This window comes from Globicephala melas, chromosome X, assembly GCF_963455315.2.
Source record: "Globicephala melas chromosome X, mGloMel1.2, whole genome shotgun sequence".
Lineage (NCBI taxonomy): Eukaryota > Metazoa > Chordata > Mammalia > Artiodactyla > Delphinidae > Globicephala > Globicephala melas.
In genome coordinates this window covers 95,397,498-95,417,188 of record NC_083335.1, presented here as the reverse complement: position 1 = coordinate 95,417,188, position 19,691 = coordinate 95,397,498, and the positions used below count along the sequence as shown (strand labels likewise).

At 36.2% G+C, this 19,691-nt stretch overlaps 1 protein-coding gene across 1 annotated transcript in view; it reads left to right on the top strand.

Annotated features, from left to right (window-relative positions):
- The window catches only part of CFAP47 (cilia and flagella associated protein 47), a 471,409-nt gene that overhangs the window by 156,672 nt on the left and 295,046 nt on the right, over nt 1-19,691 (top strand). The window contains 1 exon segment of the mRNA XM_070044670.1: nt 17,390-17,471. Coding sequence (XP_069900771.1) covers nt 17,390-17,471 — 82 coding nt within the window.

The following is a 19,691-nucleotide window of genomic DNA, read 5'->3' as shown; positions in this document are numbered from 1 at the left end:
AGGCATTTAAATAACAAAAAGGAACGCATGCTCATTATAACAATTCACAATGCAAAAGTTTAAAAATACCATTAATAGTTAACTTCTCCACCTTTCAGTTTTACACAGTCACATCATGCATTAAAAAATGTGGTATCTTTTTCATATGTTACCTTAGTTATACAAATGTATGCAACACTATGTATGTGTGTATGTATGCAGAAATATATATATATGAATTATTTTTAAGATAATGTAATATTATACATATTAATTGTGGGTTTTTTCCCCTGCATATGTCACACAACATAATGGAGTGGGAAGGCAGTCTGGGGCTTGGGGGCCAGCTCCATCATTTTTTAAAAATTTATATATTTTATTTTTGACTGCGGTGGGTCTTCGTTGCTGAGCGTGGGCTTTCTCTAGTTGCGGTGAGCAGGGGCTACTCTTTGTTGCGGTGCACAGGCTTCTCATTGTGGTGGCTTCTCTTGTTGCGGAGCATGGGCTCTAGGCACACAGGCTTCAGTAGTTGTGGCACGTGGGCTCAGTAACTGTGGCGCACAGGCTTAGTTGCTCCGCGCACCTCCATCATTTTTGACACACGGCTTCTGAGCTGGCTTCCTGCTGTTGTCATTCCTAGGCTAATGGAATAGAATGCAGAGAATGTAGGACAAAAATTTTTAAGGAGATGAACCAGAACAAGCACTCATTACGTTTGCTAATCTGTCACTGACCCAAGCTAGTCCCATGGGCACGGGTAGGTGCACGTGTGGGTACATGTGTGGCTATGTGTTCTGCTGACACTTGGGAAGGGGATTCTATTTCTATAAAGAAGAGCATGGCCTCTGGGTGATAGCAGACTCTACTGCAAGTAGTAACAGCTCTTTCTCCTTTTCAGTACTTTGAATACTTCATTAAATTTTAATTTTTTAATGTTTTATAAACCCTTCTCGGTGTTCTAATTGCATTTCATACAGTCAGGCCCTTTAGGCAATTGCATATTTAACCTTCTTCACCAGAAGTTCCACAAGACCCACAAGCCTCTGACACTGGTGCCCAGTCTGTACCGTCAGGCTTGGTAGTTGTTTTACCAGGGTCTGTGTGGAAGAGGGTGGCATGAATGCATGTCGGCTCCAACTTTCCTGAATTTTCCTTTTGCTGCTCAGATATGTTCCTCCTTTTGTGTTTGTATTAAATCCTTGGATTTGTTTTTAAACATATCCTAACTTCTGGGTTTGTCCATTCTGCATTTCAAATTCCTCCAAACAAATATACTGGTATAATTGTATACTGATCTATTATTAATAAAAAGAGGTTTGTTCAGATACTTCATGGTATGGCGCTTGGGGTTTTTCTCTACTGACAGCTAAAGGTTGCTTCTGGCAGTCTTTGCTGATTATAATCTTAGTTTGGGGATAGTGTGGGGAGACATTTGTGCTAACATTCCCAATTCGTAACTGCCAGCATTGATTCCACATTTGCAAGGAAACTTCCAATCTCTTCTAAATTTGTACTCAGAGGAAGTGATAATTCCACGGTGATAACTTTCAACTCCCCCAGCAATATCAATTTGAGGACATTTGGTTTACAAGTTGCTTTTTGGATTGTTTGGCTTGTTCTGAAGCTTTTTTTTTTTTTTCTTGAAACAATACAGATCAAACTATATAAAACTAATTTGCATGTTTTAACAAAGTAAAAGTAAACCTTCTTATGTTTACCACTCTGGTCAGGAAATAGAACATCAGTGATGCCTCAGAGATCTCTTGCGTATGTATCCTTCCAGGTCATGACCTGGTTTAAATTCTGTAGTCTTTAGTTTTCTATAACTATTGCCTTCTGTAATTTTGGGCATTTCATGTTAGATAGGTTGATCTTCAAACTCATGCTTTTTATGGATACAGAGGGTGTTATTAGAAAGAAAAATTCATTTACTTCCCTCAAGTTAAAAAGAAAGGCAGAATATGATACAACTAATTGAAATATTTTTTCTGTTTACAAATTTCTATTCAACTTAAAGCTAATGATATTACTTCCACTCCTCATTTAATTACTTTTATTAAATGTATTGAACTGTTTCAGAATTTCTGCAGACTGCTTAAAATTCATAATGTAAATGCTTGGATTTTATTTAAAGATGAATGTCGTTATAGTGAATCTTAGAGGATGTTGTCATGCCCTTACTTTCGAAGGAAAAGTATTGTCTACTTGCATTCAGTTAGTTCCCACTTGATAAAACCATAAATTTAAATACCATACTGTATCACCTTGGTGGTCATTAGGTATTCAAATAATAGTTATTGCAGAAGGTGAGTGATATGTGATATATACAGAGAGTTCATACTAATAAATAAATGCTGGGCATGAGGAAAATTGACTAAGAAGTGCATTCCACATTTATAGCCAATAGAATTCCAATAAGAGCCTCAAGATTCTGTGCTTTCCAAAGGGCTTCATGGATTTAGGGGACATGAAGTCCTTGACTGGTCACTCAGTCTCTCCTTACTTAAACAGGGCTGCTTAAATGAGGTATTGACCTATGTGTATCTCCTCTGTCATAAAATACACCAAGAGTTTTAGGTTAGCAGTTTGTAGAGCTTGCTATACCAGGTGATCATCTCACCTGTTAGAGTTTTCTGATTCAGAAATCAAGATCAAAGTGTGTTGGGAATTCCCTGGCGGTCCAGTGGTTAGGACTCTGAGCTTCCAATGCCGGGGGCCCAGGTTCCATCCCTGGCTAGGGAACTAAGATCCTGCAAGCTGTGCGGCCAAAAGAAAGAAAAAAAAAAAGATCAAAATGGGAAGACATGGGACTGCACCTCCTAGTGCCCCTTCAAAGCAGGATTTGCTGCTCAACTATGTGAAGTGAGGTCAGCCGACTGCCTCCATTTGTCACCTCCTACAGGATCTGTCTTATCTACTTGGTACCACTTGGCCTGAGGTTACACCCCACCAGGCAAGCCGGCATCCACTAACTGATAGAGGCAGGTTTAGAGAGCCAGGCATTTCAGCCTAAAGCTAGAAACTCTGAAGGGCAATCCAGAGCTCCCTGCCCAGTTGGCCAAGGCCTCATCAGGCCTGCAAAGCTGTTCTACATCATCCTGTTCTCCACACCCTGCAGCCCTGCCCCTTCTTCCTACTCTCTTCTTCAGCCTGCTTCCATCCCCTTCCTTATACAGATGTTGAGCCTAATAAACATCTTAAACCCCAGACTGTTTTCTTCCAGTAAACCCAATCTATGGTAATCAGAGATTGGGTATTATGCTTCTGGGGTCCTGATGATGGCTATGAAGTGGTCTTTTCTTTTAGTTCAGGTGGATCTTGATTGCAGATGTCAGTCACTCCATCCATCCTCCATCCATCCATCCATCTGCCCATGTATGCAGTCAAAACTTCCAAGTATTTTTTATGTGCTCTGTGCTGGTCTTTGCCTTTAAGGAGCTTTAGCTAGATGAAAGAGATAAGATATTTATGTGTTAGGTGACTATGAAAACACAAAGGCCAGAAGTAGAGAGATCAATAGATAAGCTCTCCCAGATTGATGCTGTGAAGAGGTACAGAACTATAGTGGTTGTAGTTACAATGAAAAGAAAGCGATGAATGGAAAAGAGTGATTTTGATTGAATGAATATAGGGACATGGTGACTGATGGCACTGTTGGACTTCAACAAACCTTTGAAATGAAAGAGAATTAAAAAGTAGCATATATGAATGTAAATTAGGTGCTACGCCTTCACAAATCAATCTGTGTAGCTGGCTGTACTTGTTTTGTGTAATTGAATTTTTAAAAACTTTTATTTGTAAATGAAATGTCCTTTATCCTACTAATCTCCCACATATAGCCCTTGTAGTCATTAGTAAAACTCCAAACCTTATCAGTCAATTTATTGAAATGGCCATGCAAGTTTATTATGTTTTATACTCTCTTTGATGCTTTTCTTTCCTCCCACTCTTGTACTTTATTGTTCTCTTGACAACTGTTTACCTCAATGTTATGATATTTTAAGGGTTTTGTTTTCTAATTTTTAAATCCAGCAGCAGATATTTGCCCTGTGATCTTAATAACATATTCCCTGTGACTGTGTGAGTCAGTCTCCAACTGCGTTTTGTAGCCGTCACATGGGTGTTTGTAGATACTGGAATTTGATCTTTTCCAGCGTCTTTCTGGACATAGTATTTACCTATCACTACTAGATAAGTCTATGTAAAGAAGCATCAATGACAAGAAGCTGGATTCATTTCTTCCATGCTAAGATGAAAAAGGTGGTTCAAGGTTCTGCTTTAGGGTTTGACATGACAGCTGTATTTCATGCGCTCTAAATGATCTTTATCTATCTTGCATGAACTAATGGGATGCTACTGTGGTCTATTTTAGACTATATTCAAGTTGAAGAGCAATGGTTTCATACTTTTCAAGGACTGCACATTTAAACCATTTACTGGACCATCTACATGAGAGTACTTATATTTTACTCCATTTATTGAGAAAACATATTACCAAAAGTTACTCTAAATTCAGAAACATTTTAAAGTAAAGTTTCTTTTTATTAACTATTAGAGCACATACTGAAATCTGTTAGTTGAATTTTTAAAACAGATGTGAGAGTCTGCAGCCTAAAAATCGGGAACCATTTCCATAGATTATGGAAACCTATTAATAGTTCCAGTGTTCGAAGTCTGTTAATGATATCGAAGAGATACCTTTGGATGAATTTTATTTATGGATGAATTTTATTTACATTTTTGGTCCTATTACTGGACTTACATCCAATGGGAGTATTGTGATAGAGATCATCTAACTTTGGAATATTAAATGAGAGAAGAGTGTTTTATGCTGTACTTACTACATTGTGGTTCCTGGTTAGTTTACTTTTCCCCTTCCTCTGGACCACTTTTCTATTGCCAGGAGTCCTCAGCTGATACCACCCTCTGCAACCATATTCCCTTTGAAAGCAATGCCAGGCTATTTCCTGGTTTCCCAAACCCTTGTGATCATTTCATCATATCCTAGTTTATCACTAATAACCCTTGCCTAGGTGTTAATATTTAACTTCAAAGCTATTAATTTATAATCAACAAATATTCTTCTGGATTGCATTCCTCTAACCAATGAGAATACCAATGAGAATACATATTTCATGGTGGGAACTTAGACCTTTGGCCAGATGGTTGGGAAAATGATTTTTCACAAGGAATTCTATTAGAGGAAGTTCCATCATGACACAGAGATGGCCTCCAATTCTGACCAATTCCAGAGGTTTCAAATCAGAAATATCCCTTCTTTCCTTATAGTTTCATTTAAAAATACATACATACATATATATATATATATATATATTTAAAATATATATATATATACTATATATATTTATATATATATTTTATATTTATCTCTTAAAGATATCATGGAACTTCATTGTTTCATTTCTAGAGTGATTTGGGATGACAAACATAAGAGTCTCTTATCTTCACTATTGCTTGGGACAGAATTAGAGATGTGTAATTAGACTATTAATTATTCACCAGCTAATGACTGGAGAGATGAATGATGAGACTTTCCACACATTATTTTATGAATTAATTTGGTCACCATGCCATTCAGTATCAAAATTGTGATTTGTAAAAATATAATTTGGATCTTATTGGTTATTCTCTGATGTAGACATAAACATTCTTATTTGACTTACTTTTCTCTTTCTAATTTAGCGTTTCTTTGTTGTTGGTTTTACCTTTGTTAGCTTGTAGTGGCTTCCTTCCTAGAATCCAGTAGTGTGGAGAATAATCAAATAGGACTAAGGCAATAATGGCTGTTTGAGTATGGAGAAAGGTATATAGTGTGTGATGTGTGTGTATGTGTGTGTGCATATGTGTATACATGTGCACATGCACTATGTGTGTATACATTAGATTAAGGGAGACAGATATATTAGGCCAATTTTATGAAGTTGCCAGTATCATTGATGAAAACTTACGAATAGTAGCAATTTCATTTCAGTCAATGGTATGTTTAAAGATATTTTTATGTTGCCTACAGATTTAGTAAAGATCAAATGATGCCAGTGACACTATAGGAGTATCTTGTTCTTAAACTTGTAGCATTCAGAGGCATTGTTTCTGTGGTAATAGAAAATAAAGATAACTTCAAAACAGCATCATGAGGATATTGAAATGAAATTAAATTAGAGTTCCTTTATGATCCTGAAACTTGAATCAGTTTTGATTCATTCCAAAAAAATAAATCAGTCAGAACTCTGGAACTTTATGACTGTACTGCCATATATTTATTCTCTTATCTTCTCTTAAATGATTCTTAAAAACACTTGCACAAAACAATATAAAATTGTATAGTTAGGCTAACAGCATATAGAGATATTTTGTAAATAACATTACAAAGCAGGGCAATAGAACTGAAGCTGTATCGGAATAAGGAAATGACACTGTATAGTAAATTGAATCCACAGAAAGAAAAGATGAGAACGAGAAATGGTAATTAAATGTAATATAAAAACCTATATAAATAGATTTTTCCTTTCTTCTCTTAACATCTTTAGAAGACATAAGGTTATATAAAATAACAATTATAACACTAGATTGTTGGGTTTGTGACACATAAAGATGTAATTCTATGTGACAGTAAAGAAAAGGAATAGAACTATATTGGAGCAACATTTCATAACATAGTAGAATTGAGTTAGTATAAATCTAGAGTAGATGCTAAGTTGAGATGCATATTATAATCCTGAGAGCAAGCAATAAGAAAATAACGTAAAAATGCAGTTAAAAATCATTGAGGAATCAACATGGTATACTAGAAAGAATCTACTTAATATAGAAGAAGACAATAAAGAAGAAACAAAAGAAAAAATATGAAGCATACAAAAGACAAATAAAGTAGCAGATATAAATCCAAAAATATCAGTAATAACCCTACATGTGAATGGACTAAACAAGCTAATCAAAAGACAGAAATTGTCAGGCTTGATTTAAAAAAAAAAACAAAAAACGATTGGGGGGCAGGGAAGAAGGCAGAAGAGTAAGATGCAGAGATCACCTTCCTCCCCACAGATACACCAGAAATACATCTACACGTGGAACAAGTCCTACAGAACATCTACTACTGAATGTTGGCAGAAGACCTCAGACCTCCCAAAAGGCAAGAAAGTCCCCACGTACCTGGGTAGGGCAAAAGAAAAAAGAATAAACAGAGACAAAAGAATAGGAATGAGACCTGCACCAGTGGGAGGGAGCTGTGAAGGAGGAAAGGTTTCCAAACACTAGGAAGCCCCTTCCCAGGAAGAGACTGCGGGGGGGGCTGATGGGGGAAGCTTCAGCTATGGAGGAGAGCACAACAACAGGAGTGCGGAGGGCAAAGTGGAGACTTTAAAATAAAGACTATTACAAGAGACAGAGAAGGATACTACATAATGATCAAGGGATCAATCCAAGAAGGAGATATAAAAAATTGTAAATATTTATGCACCCAGCATAGGAGAACTTCAATACATCAGGCAAATGCAAACAGCCATAAAAAGGGAAATCGACAGTAACACAATCATAGTAGGGGGCTCTAACACCCCACTTTCACCAATGGACAGATCAAAATGAAAATAAATAAGGAAACACAAGCTTTAAGTGATACATTAAACAAGATGGACTTAATTGATATTTATAGGAGATTCCATCCCAAAATAATAGTATACATTTTCTTCTCAAGTAGTCATGGAACATTCTCCAGATAGATCATATCTTGGGTCACAAATCAAGCCTTGGTAAATTTAAAGAAATTGAAATTGTATCAAGTATCTTTTCCGACCACAACACTATGAGACTAGATATCAGTTACATGAAAACAACTGTAAAAAACACAAACACATGGAGGTTAGACAGTATGCTACTAAATGACTAAGAGATCACTGAAGAAATCAAAGAGGAAATCAAAAAATACCTAGAAAGAAATGACAATGGAGACGCGATGACCCAAAACCTATGGGATGCAGCAAAAGCAGTTCTAAGAGGGAAGTTTATAGCAATAAAATCCTACCTTAAGATCAACAAACATCTCAAATAAACAACCTAACCTTACAGCTAAAGCAATTAGAGAAAGAGGAACAAAAAACACCCATAGTTAGCAGAAGGAAAGATATCATAAAGATCAGATCAGAAATAAATGAAAAAGAAATGAAGGAAATGATAGCAAAGATCAGTAAAACTAAAAGCTGGTTCTTTGAGAAGATAAACAAAATTGATAAACCATTAGCCAGACTCATCAAGAAAAAAAGGGAGAAGACTCAAATCAATAGAATTAGAAATGAAAACAGAGAAGGAATAACTGACACTGCAGAAATACAAAGGATCATGAGAGATTACTACAAGCAACTGTATGCCAGTAAAATGGACAACCAGGAAGAAATGAACAAAGTCTTAAAAAAGCACAATGTTCTGAGACAGAAGCACAAAGAAATAGAAAATAAAAACAGACCAATCACAAGCAGTGAAATTGAAACTGTGATTAAAAATCTTCCAACAAACAAAAGCCCAGGACCAGATGGCTTCACAGGCAAATTCTATCAAACATTTAGAGAAGAGCTAACACCTATCCTTCTCAAAGACTTCCAAAATATAGCAGAGGGAGGAACATTCCCAAACTCATTCTACGAGGCCACCATCACCCTGATACCAAAACCAAAGATGTCACACACACACATACACAAAAAAAAACTACAGACCAATATCACTGATGAACATAGATGCAAAAATCCTCAACAAAATACTAGCAAACAGAATCCAACATCACATTAAAAGGATTGTACACCATAATCAAGTGGGGTTTGTCCCGGGAATGCAAGGATTTTTCAATATATGAAAATCAAGGTGATACACCATATTAACAAACTGAAGGATAAAAACCATGTGATAATCTCAATAGATGCAGAAAAAGCTTTCAACAAAATTCAACACCCATTTATGATAAAAACTCTCCAAAAAGTAGACATAGAGGGGACTTACCTCAACATAATAAAGGCCATATGTGACAAACCCACAGCCAACATTGTTCTCAGTGGTGAAAAACTGAAACCATTTCCTCTAAAATCGGGAGCAAGACAAGGATGCTCACTCTCACCATTATTATTCAGCATAGTTTTGGAAGTTTTAGCCACAGCGATCAGAGAAGAAAATAAAATAAAGGAATCCAAATCAGAAAAGAAGTAAAGCTGTCACTGTTTGCAGATCACATGATACTATACATAGAATATCCTAAGGATGCTACCAGAAAACTACCAGAGCTAATCAATGAATTTTGTAAAGTAACAGGATACAAAATTAATGCACAGAAATCTCTTTCATTCCTATGCACTAATGATGAAAATTGGAAAGAGCAATTAAGGGAACACTCCCATTTACCATTACAACCAAAAGAATAATAAACCTACCTAAGGGGACAAAAGACCTGTATGCAGAAAACTATAAGACACTGATGAAAGAAATTAAAGATGATACAAACAGATGGAGAGCTGTACCATGTTCTTGGATTGGAAGAATCAATATTGTGAAAATGACTATACTACCCAAAGCAATCTACAGATTCAATGCAATCCCTGTCAAACTGCAAATGGCATTTTTCACAGAGCTAGAACAAAAAATTTCACGATTTGTATGGAAACAAAAAAGACTCCAAATACCCAAAGCAGTCTTGAGAAAGAAAAATGGAGCTGGAAGAATCAGGCTCCCTGACTTCAGACTATACTACAAAGCTACAGTAATCAAGACAGTATGGTACTGGCACAAAAACAGAACTATAGATCAGTGGAACAGGATAGAAAGCCCAAAGATAAACCCACGCACGTATGGTCACCTTATCTTTGATAAAGGACACAAGAATATACAGTGGAGAAAAGGGAGCCTCTTCAATAAATGGTGCTGGGAAAACTGGACAGCTACTTGTAAAAAAAAATATTAGAATACTTCCTAACACCATACACAAAAATAAGCTCAACATGGATTCAAGACCTAAATGTAAGGCCAGACACTATAAAACTCTTAGAGGAAAATACAGGCAGAACACTCTATGACATAAATCACAGCAAGATCCTTTTTGTCCCACCTCCTAGAGAAATGGAAATAAAAACAAAAATAAACAAATGGGACCTAATGAAACTTCAAAGCTTTTTCACAGCAAAGGAAACCATAAACAAGACCAAAAGACAACCCTCAGAATGGGAGAAAATATTTGCAAATGAAGCAACTGACAAAGGATTAATCTCCAAAATTTATAAGAAGCTCATACAGCTCAATAATAAAAAAACAAACAACTCAATCGAAAAATGGGCAGAAGACCTAAATAGACATTTCTCCAAAGAAGGTTTACAGATTGCCAACAAACACATGAAAGAATGCTCAACATCATTAATCATTAGAGAAATGAAAATCAAAACTACAATGAGATATCATCTCACACCGGTCAGAATGGCCATCATCAAAAAATCTACAAACAATAAATGCTGGAGAGGGTGTGGAGAAGAGGGAACCTTCTTGCACTGCTGGTGGGAATGTGAATTGGTTCAGCCACTATGGAGAACAGTATGGAGGTTCCTTAAAAAACTAAAAATAGAACTACCATATGATCTCGCAATCCCACTACTGGACATGTACCCTGAGAGAACCATAATTCAAAAAGAGTCATGTACCACAATATTCATTGCAGCACTATGTACAATAGCCAGGACATGGAAACAACCTAAGTGTCCATCATCAGATGAATGGATAAAGAAGATGTGGCACATATATACAATGGAATAATACTCAGCCATAAAAAGAAACGAAATTGAGTTATTTGTCATGAGGTGGATGGACCTAGAGTCTGTCATATAGAGTGAAGTAAGTCAGAAAGAGAAAAACAAATACTGTATGCTAACACAAAGATATGGAATCTAAAAAAATAAGTAAATAAATAAATGGTTCTGATGAACCTAGGGGCAGGACAGGAATAAATACGCAGATGTAGAGAATGGACTTGAGAAAATGGTGAGGGGGAATGGTAAGCTGGGATGAAGTGAGAGAGTAGCATGGACATATATACACTACCAAATGTGAAATAGATGGCTAGTGGGAAGCAGCCGCATAGCACAGGGAGATCAGCTCGGTGCTTTGGTGACCACCTAGAGGGGTGGGATAAGGAGGGTGGGAGGGAGACAGAAGAGGGAGTAGATATGGGGATATATGTATACGTATAGCTGATTCACTTTGTTATACAGCAGAAACTAATACACCATTGTAAAGCAATTATACTCCAATAAAGATGTTAAAAAATATTTTTTAAATAAAAGTTTTGTTCATATAAGAAAAAAGTGTCAGTGGAGTGTTGGTAAATTTATACCACTTCCTCTGCCTACATCTGCCTTGTCCACTGGAACTCTCCACATCCATAGGCAGCCTTATTACTCCATTATCCATGCTCCTGTACCACTAAAGTAGCATTTGTTACTTGTAGTTATTTATGTAATGTGGTTAATATATTTTGAATTATCATATTTTTATGTTTCTTTTCATGTGGAATTTACTCCATGGTTGGCCAGAGATGTTCAGCTTCTTTAGCAGGAATGGGGATGAAGGGTAAGAAGAGGGCACTTATAGCAGGAATGCAAATCAAAGTTTCAGTGTTCATTTTTATTTTTTAATTTCCAGATCAGAATTTTTCTGTCCGTAGCAATACTGTGGTCTTAAAAATTAGACCTGGTACTGAACAAAATATTTTTTCTTTGTGTCTTAGGCTCTCACTGTCATGTCAATAGCCAAAACTGGCTTAAGTTTCTTGTGGTTGGAAGTGATGTAGGAGTTTCAAAGTCACTGAGGATGACTGAGTTAAGACCCAGGCAATCTGTTGTGGAGCCTGACTAAATGAGAGGGACTCCATTGAATAGGTAGAAGAGTCGGAGATGGTTGGCTCTGCAGCCACAGCATTAATGAAAAATATATGATGACTGGGAAGTGGCTGAGTCACTTATGAGACCCTCTTGGTCCTGGGTGGGACTAAGGGGAGAGACTCAGGATCCCTATCTCAGGCCTCAGTAGCAGATGGCAACATGTCAGTAGGCTCCAGGTAGAGAGGGGGCATTGCCAAAGAGACTGAGTATCCAGAAAAGTAGTGACAGATGCATGTACAGACACAAGAGCCCGTCTCTCCTCCCTCATGAAAGCCCACTGCAGGGCTGATCCATGTTCTGAGAGACCTTACACATTTTGGAGATCCCTTCTTTATAAAATAATATCAAATTCTAAATACAAAAATTACATGCATAGCTTTAGAAGAGGCTCATGAAAGTGAGGAAACCTGAAGTTGAAGCTTTATTTAGTAGAAAATATACCTACCTCTTCCCAGCTACCATCTTGTTGGGGGGATGGGAAGGTCTGAAATTTTGACTATTTACCCCAAAGAACAGAGTTACTGTAAAGAGACTGTTCAGGTTAGAAGAGACTAAGATATGTGAAGATCCAAGTCTACATTTCCTCCTGTTCCTCTACAACCAGTCTGAGTGGGAGAATGAGGAAGATTCTGTTAAGGAAAACAGCACAGCTGTGTATAACTATGTAAATTATTTTCAACACCACTGACTTATTCATGAATCTGTGTACCCCACTAATTTTTAAGCATTCTGAGGACAGGAAGCACATCTCATTCATCTGGCATCTCTAACACCCAGGGTCATTGATAACATGGAGTGTGGCCAATGTTCATTAAACTTTTATTTATTAACATTGTCACTCACAGAGCTTTAGTTTTTGAGCTTATGTGGTGAAAGAAATAAAACTTTGAAATTGGATATCAGGACAGTCATAAAACAGAAAAATTTTGTGAAATATAAAAATTAGGGGTAAAAGAAGAAAAGGTAAAGGATTTGCATTCTAGGAGAGATTCTAGTGAGAGAGGGTCAAGTTGGAGAAAGGTGGGGTATGTACTATGAATGTCATACATTGAACATTATGTATGATATTAAACTATAAAGTCTTAAAAATAACTTTAAGGCATTTATTCCATAATACCTATATTAGTTTGCTAGAACAACCATAACAAAATACCACAGACTGGCAGCCTTAAACAACAGAAATTTATTTTCTCACAGTTTTGGAGGCTGGAAGTGCAAGATCAAGGTGTCTGCAGATTGGTTCTCTTCTGAGGCCTCTGGCTTGGCTTGCAGATGGCCGCCTTCTCTCTGTGTCCTTACATGGTCTTTCTTATGTGTGCACACCCCCCTAGTGTCTCTCTGTGTGTCTAAACTCCATCTTCTTATAAGGACACCAGTCAGATTGGATTAGGGCCCACTCTAAGAGCTTCATTTTACCTTAATCACCTCTTTAAAGGCCTTAACTCCAAATACAATTACATTCTGGAATACTGAGAGTTAGGTTTTTAACATATGACTTTTGGAGGCACATATTTCAGACCATAACAATGCCATGTGTCTTCTGTTATTAAAAATATATATATAAATTGGGTGTTGTATTTTACAATAAATTTTATATTGCTGTATTCAAAGTAATATGCTTAATGTTTCCTGTCTTTTGTGCCTGTTATAGAATGAATTGTGTCTCCCTAGAATTCACTTGTTGAAGCCCTAACCCCCATTATGACTGTATTTGGAGATAGAACCTTTAGGATGTAATTATGGTTAAAGATGTCATAAGGGTGGGACCCTAAGCTGTCTTCTTAGGAAGAGAGGTCTCACCAGAAACTGAATTGGCTGGCACCTTGCTTTGCTTGTTCTTGGACTTCTTGCCTCCAAAACTGTGAGAAAATAAATTTCTATTGTTTAAGTTACCCAGCCTATGGTATTCTGTTATGACAGCCTGAGCAGACTAATACAGTACCTAACATCCTTTGATATAATTTCATTTGTTTATAACCAGTAATCATTTTTATGATGTGATTTTCATTGAAAAATAAACTTTTTTGATTTGTATTTTCCATAATATAAAACTCAAAATAGAAGCAGAATCTAAACATCATGTACCCTTCATTGAAACTGTAAAGTAGGATATCACTTAAAATAAGACTACTATAACTGTTACTTTCTAATTCTATTGATTTTTTTTTAACTTCGGTTAACATTTTACTGTATTTCCTTCAAGTCAATTTTATGCATATTTATTTCTTAGTTGAGATTCCCTTCTAAACATATTTTAATCCTGCTTTATTAACTTAACATAAACATTTCCCTGTTTTGTTAAAAACTCTTTTCAAACATCACTTTTAATTACAAAGAGATACCGTTTTTTATGGAACCATTCCCATTCTGTTGGACTCATTGATTTTTAAACAAATTGTTCATACACCAAAATAAATATACTTAGAAAAACTAACTCTCTTCCCTTTATAAGTATTGGGTGGGCCAAAAAGTTCATTCAGTTAATGAATACATTGTTCAATAAAGTTCTTGGTGAAAATGAAAAATGTCTATTTTTACTTAAAACGGAACAAACTTTTTGGCCAGCCCAATAAATTTAATTCCATTTGTGATTTCACTTCTTTTATCTTTAAAAACTTTATATCTTTCTTACTTTTGCATGACCATTATAGTATCTTATTTAATGGAGTTTCATCTAAGAATGGAAATATTTCAAAGCAACAGCATAAGAAGTGATTCTGGAACAGTGCAGTGAAGTGGATTAAAGAGCATGGCTTTTGAATCAGACAGATGCAGACTTAAATTCTAGCTCTTTTGTACTTTTGTGACTTTGTACAAAGTACTTAACCTGTTTAAGCTCCAATTTCAATATCTGTAAAATTGACAATAATAATTCTTAAACTTCTTTGGTTGATAAAAAGTATTAGAAATAATAAAATGTGTATTACATGATGCATAGTAGATTATTATTTAAATAAATTATGATCTATGGCTTTCATATGCCAAAATGTTTTCTTAAATTATTCCAGTGGGATAACCATTAGTGACATACCAAAAACTGACTCTTGTGATATTATTTCAGGAAATAGAATATTTTAAAAATCTGTTCTATTAGAAATAAATGTTTTGTTGTTATAAGAATGCCAGAAAACCAGTATTTGTCAAGTGTGTCTTTTATTTTTAAAAAAATTTATTGAAGGGGGTGGGATGAATGGGGAGATTGGGATTGACTTATATACTCTTGATACTATGTATAAAATAGATAACTAATGAGAACCTACAGCACAGGGAACTCTACCCAGTGCTCTGTGATGATCTAAATGAGAAGGAAATCCAAAAAGAGGGGATATATGTATACGTATAGCTGATTCACTTTGCTGTACTGTGTAAACTAACACAATATTGTAAAGCAACTATACTCCAATACAAATTAAAAATAATAAATAAACTGGAAATGAACCCAAAGATCATCTATTCAATCCCACTTACTTTTCACATAAGGAAAAGACTACTTATCTTCAGAAAATAAGATCTTAATAGAAGTAAACAGCATTTACATACATATTTAACAAGTTTCTAAGCGATTACTCTAGACAGAATTCAATTTGGTGTTTTTTTAACATTACTTTCTCATGTGAAAGTTATTATTTCCTAAAAAAATTTTTTTACTGAAGTATAGTTGATTTACAATGTTGTGTTAATCTTTGTTGTGCAGCAAAGTGACTCAGTTGTATACATATATGTGTATATACTTTTTCATATTCTTTTCCATTATGGCTTATCACAGGATATTGAATATAGTTCCCTATGCTATACAGTAGGACCTTGTTGTTTATCCATCCTGTATATAATAGTTTACATCTACCAATCCCAAACTCCCAATCCTTCCCTCCCCCACCCCCATCCCTCTTGGCAACCACAAGTCTGTTCTCTATGTCTGTGAGTCTGTTTCTGTTTTGTAGATATGTTCATTTGTGTTGTATTTTATTTTATTTATTTTTTAATAAATTTATTTATTTATTTTTTGCTGCCTTGGGTGTTCGTTGCTGCTTGTGGGCTTTCTCTAGCTGTGGCGAGTGGGGGCTACTCTTTGTTTCAGTGCATGGGCTTCTCATTGTGGTGGGGTCTAGGCACACAAGCTTCAATAATTGTGGCTTGCGGGCTCTAGAGCTCAGGCTCAGTAGTTGTGGCACACGGGTTTAGTTGTTCCGTGGCATGTGGGATCTTCCTGGACCAGGGCTTGAACCCATGTCCCTTGCATTGGTAGGCAGATTCTTAACCACTGTGCCACCAGGGAAGCCCTGTGTCGTATTTTAGATTCCACATATAAGTGATATATCGTATTCGTCTTTCTCTTTCTGACTTACTTCACTTAGCATGATAATATCTAGTTCCATCCATGCTGCTGCAAATGGCATTATTTCATTCATTTTAATGGCTGAGTAATAGTCCATTGTATATATATCCCACATCTTGTTTATCCATTCATCTTTCAATGGACATTTAGGTTGTTTCCATGTCTCAGCTATTGTAAGTAGTGCTGCAATGGACATTGGGGTGCATGTATCTTTTCAAATTATAGTTTTGTCTGAGTATATGCCCAGGAGTGGGATTGCTGGATCATATGGCAACTTTATTTTTACTTTTTTGAGGAACCTCCGTACTGGAGGTTTTCATAGTGGCTGCACCAATTTTCATTCCCACCAACAGTGTAGTAGGGTTCCCTTTTCTCCACACCCTCTCCAGCATTTGTTATTTGTACACTTTTTAATGATAGCCATTCTGACTGGTGTGAGGTGGTATCTCATTGTAGTTTTGACTTGCATTTTTCTAATAATTAGTGATGATGAGCATCTTTTCATGTGCCTGTTATCCATCTGTATGTCTTCTTTGGAGAATTGTCTATTTAGGTCTTTGGCCCATTTTTTGATCGGGTTGTTTGCTTTTTTGTTATTCAATTGTGTGAATTGTTTGTGTATTTTGGAAATTAAGCCCTTGTGGGTCACATCATTTGCAAATATTTTCTCCCAGTCTGTAGGTTGTTGTGTTTTCATTAGATAAAATGGGAATTTTATTTAAATTTTTATGAGTTTAAAATAGATTGACTTTTAATGTTACCACTTCCTACACTTGGTCCTTGATGATTCATGCAATAAATTAAATGCTCTAATTCAGTAAGGCAAAAATTCTAATGCTCTTCTTGTTTTAGAAAGTTCGTTGTGCTTTTAAAATCTAATGGTGTATTAACTGTGAACAAAAGAAGGAAGTTTCGTTACTTAAATCCTTATTGTTTGTGCATTATAAAAATCAGTTTTCTGATAGCATCATTAAACTCTATGGTACTTGTGATCATCATGTTATTCTTGGAGCATTATTATTGTCACAGCTCCCAGTAGTGTTAACATTAACATGGGTGGTTTCTGTTTTGACATTTTATGGTATGAGAATGCAGGTATGGAAGAATGATTTTGGAATTAAAGCCAAGCTATTCAAATTTATTGCTCTTTTATCAGCAAATACATGTCTATCAGGATATGTTAGCTGTGATAAAATTCTTCAACATTTAGAAAGTAGCAGTATGGTTAATAGAATTGGGTTGTTAATCCAAGATATGTTTGTATGTTTCATTATGGAAATAAATGTATTAAAGTTCAAAATAATCATAAATGTTATTAGCTTTCCCATTTAAATTTGATGTCAGTGAGTGAGGAGTTCTGTACAAGTGAAATTATATGTTTTACACAGTAAATGAGAAAGTATAATTTTGTAGATTAAGTTTAAAATTTAATAACTCATTTCAATTAATTTTCTTCTACTCTGTAAACTCAGAAGGTTCAAATAGAAAACCTAGCATAAATGTAATCAAATGTAAAATGTAATCAAATCAATTATAAGAGTCAACTCTGTAAAACTACTAACCACACATAAAATCTATTGACAAAACATAATTGTAAATATTGTCTTATCGTTTGATGAAGGTAGGCCTTGAGATATATTCAAAATGAAAAGAATGGAACAAGTCTCATGTAGAGGAGGAAAACTAATTATTCCTTTACCCTTCTAAGTTCTTGGCTGAACCTCAAGAATAAAAGATTAACAGGAGGAAAAAAAACATACTCAATTACCTATGTAAGTAGTATGGTAGCCTCAGAAAGATATGACTCAGAAGGCAACCAGAGGACTGAGGTGTATGTGCAGTCCTGACCTAAGGTGTATAGGGGTCTAAGGCTTCAAAGGGTGGCAGGGGGGTGGAATTTACTGGAAGGTGAGAGGAGGCAATGTTTGGTAAAGAAAGATTGCCCTGCCAGATAAGTCTCCTGTGTGGAAAAGTTATCTGTAGTAATAGCTCCCTTCCTGGTGCAGGCCCCCTTTCTAATGTAAATTTGCTTTAGAAATGTAGATTTCCCTTACAAATCGATAACTTCTACTCTGTTTTCAAAGCTTCTCCTGTCTCTGCAGTTTCTCCAAATAATTGGTATGCGAAAGAGGCATATTTTAGGGTGGCTTATTCTGCTACCCCTCACTTCATAACAGCCTCTGTAAAGTGCTGTTAAAGAACAAAATTCAGCTGAGTAAATTTTAAAGCTCTTCCTGGCTTTCCGCAATTCATCAGTCAGTCAGCATTCAATCTAGCAGATAGAAAGGCGCTCTGAAGGCAAGAGATTTTTATAGGCAGAAGGGGGCAAGAACAGGAAGTTGAACTGAGGCAGTGAGAGGGAACACGATATGTCACCCCCAAATGTCCCACTTTGGCGTGGGGATTGTTTTGAGCTAATGGCAACTGAGAACCAGCAGACTCATGAAAAGCATTTTACCTCTCCCTTAACTGCTTAAAAGAATTTAGATAGGGGGCCTGTACCAGGAAGAGAGCTATTACCAGCAACAACTTTTTACATCAGAAAGACTTATTTTCATGGCTTGGCAAATATTTGTTTACCAAACACTTGTACTTCCCATCTTCCCATGAATCTCCTTCCTCCTCTTTGAAGCCCCAGATCCCTACCCACTTCTCCGAAGCTCAGCATAGTATGTAAACCTCAACTGCCTGACTACCTTTGAATCTTCATGTCTTTGTGGGGCTCCCATAGGTATGTAATTAAATTTGTTTTTTTCCCCTGTTAATCTGTCTTATGTCAATTTGATTATTCGACCAGCCAACGAATTTAGAAGGGAAGAAAGGAAAAGTTTTCTGCCCCTACAGCAAAAAAAAGCAGATTGGTCATTCCAAGCTTACTTTAGGGAATGGCAGGTGTCTGTCAGGCAGATAACGTAAGTAGTGCTGATCAGGCGATTTCTGATTGACTGGTTTAAGATTCCATTTCTGGGAGAGCCAAAACTATAAGAAGTCTTGATTTGGTGAAGTGGGGCTTAGTATAAGCAGCTCCATTTTGGGCCTGTTGTCTTCACCAATGCAAAAATGCATTCTTTGGCCTCAATGTGTTACTGAGGGCCTGCTCTCTGCTGAGCACTATGGAATACTCAAATGAATACCGTGTAGTCTCCCTCAAGAAACTCTCAGTTTAGTGGTTCCCTGATAGTTTTCCTTAGGCTCTCAGTTGCATTTGGTAGAAGCAACTATTTCCTCCTGACGTCCTGTCTTAGCTTTGCATGCAAGGAAGTATTCCAGTTTCTTCATAAGGCTCTGAGCTGTTTGTTTTACCTCTAGGATTTCAAGTTAATGGACATCATCTCATTGAATTCTTACATAGGCTTTAGTGCGGCTACTTCTGCTAAGGAGTGGTGTACCATTAAAATTAGATTTTATTTAAACCTATAGTGATTCCAGTGTAATGAAGATACACAGGAATAATGCAA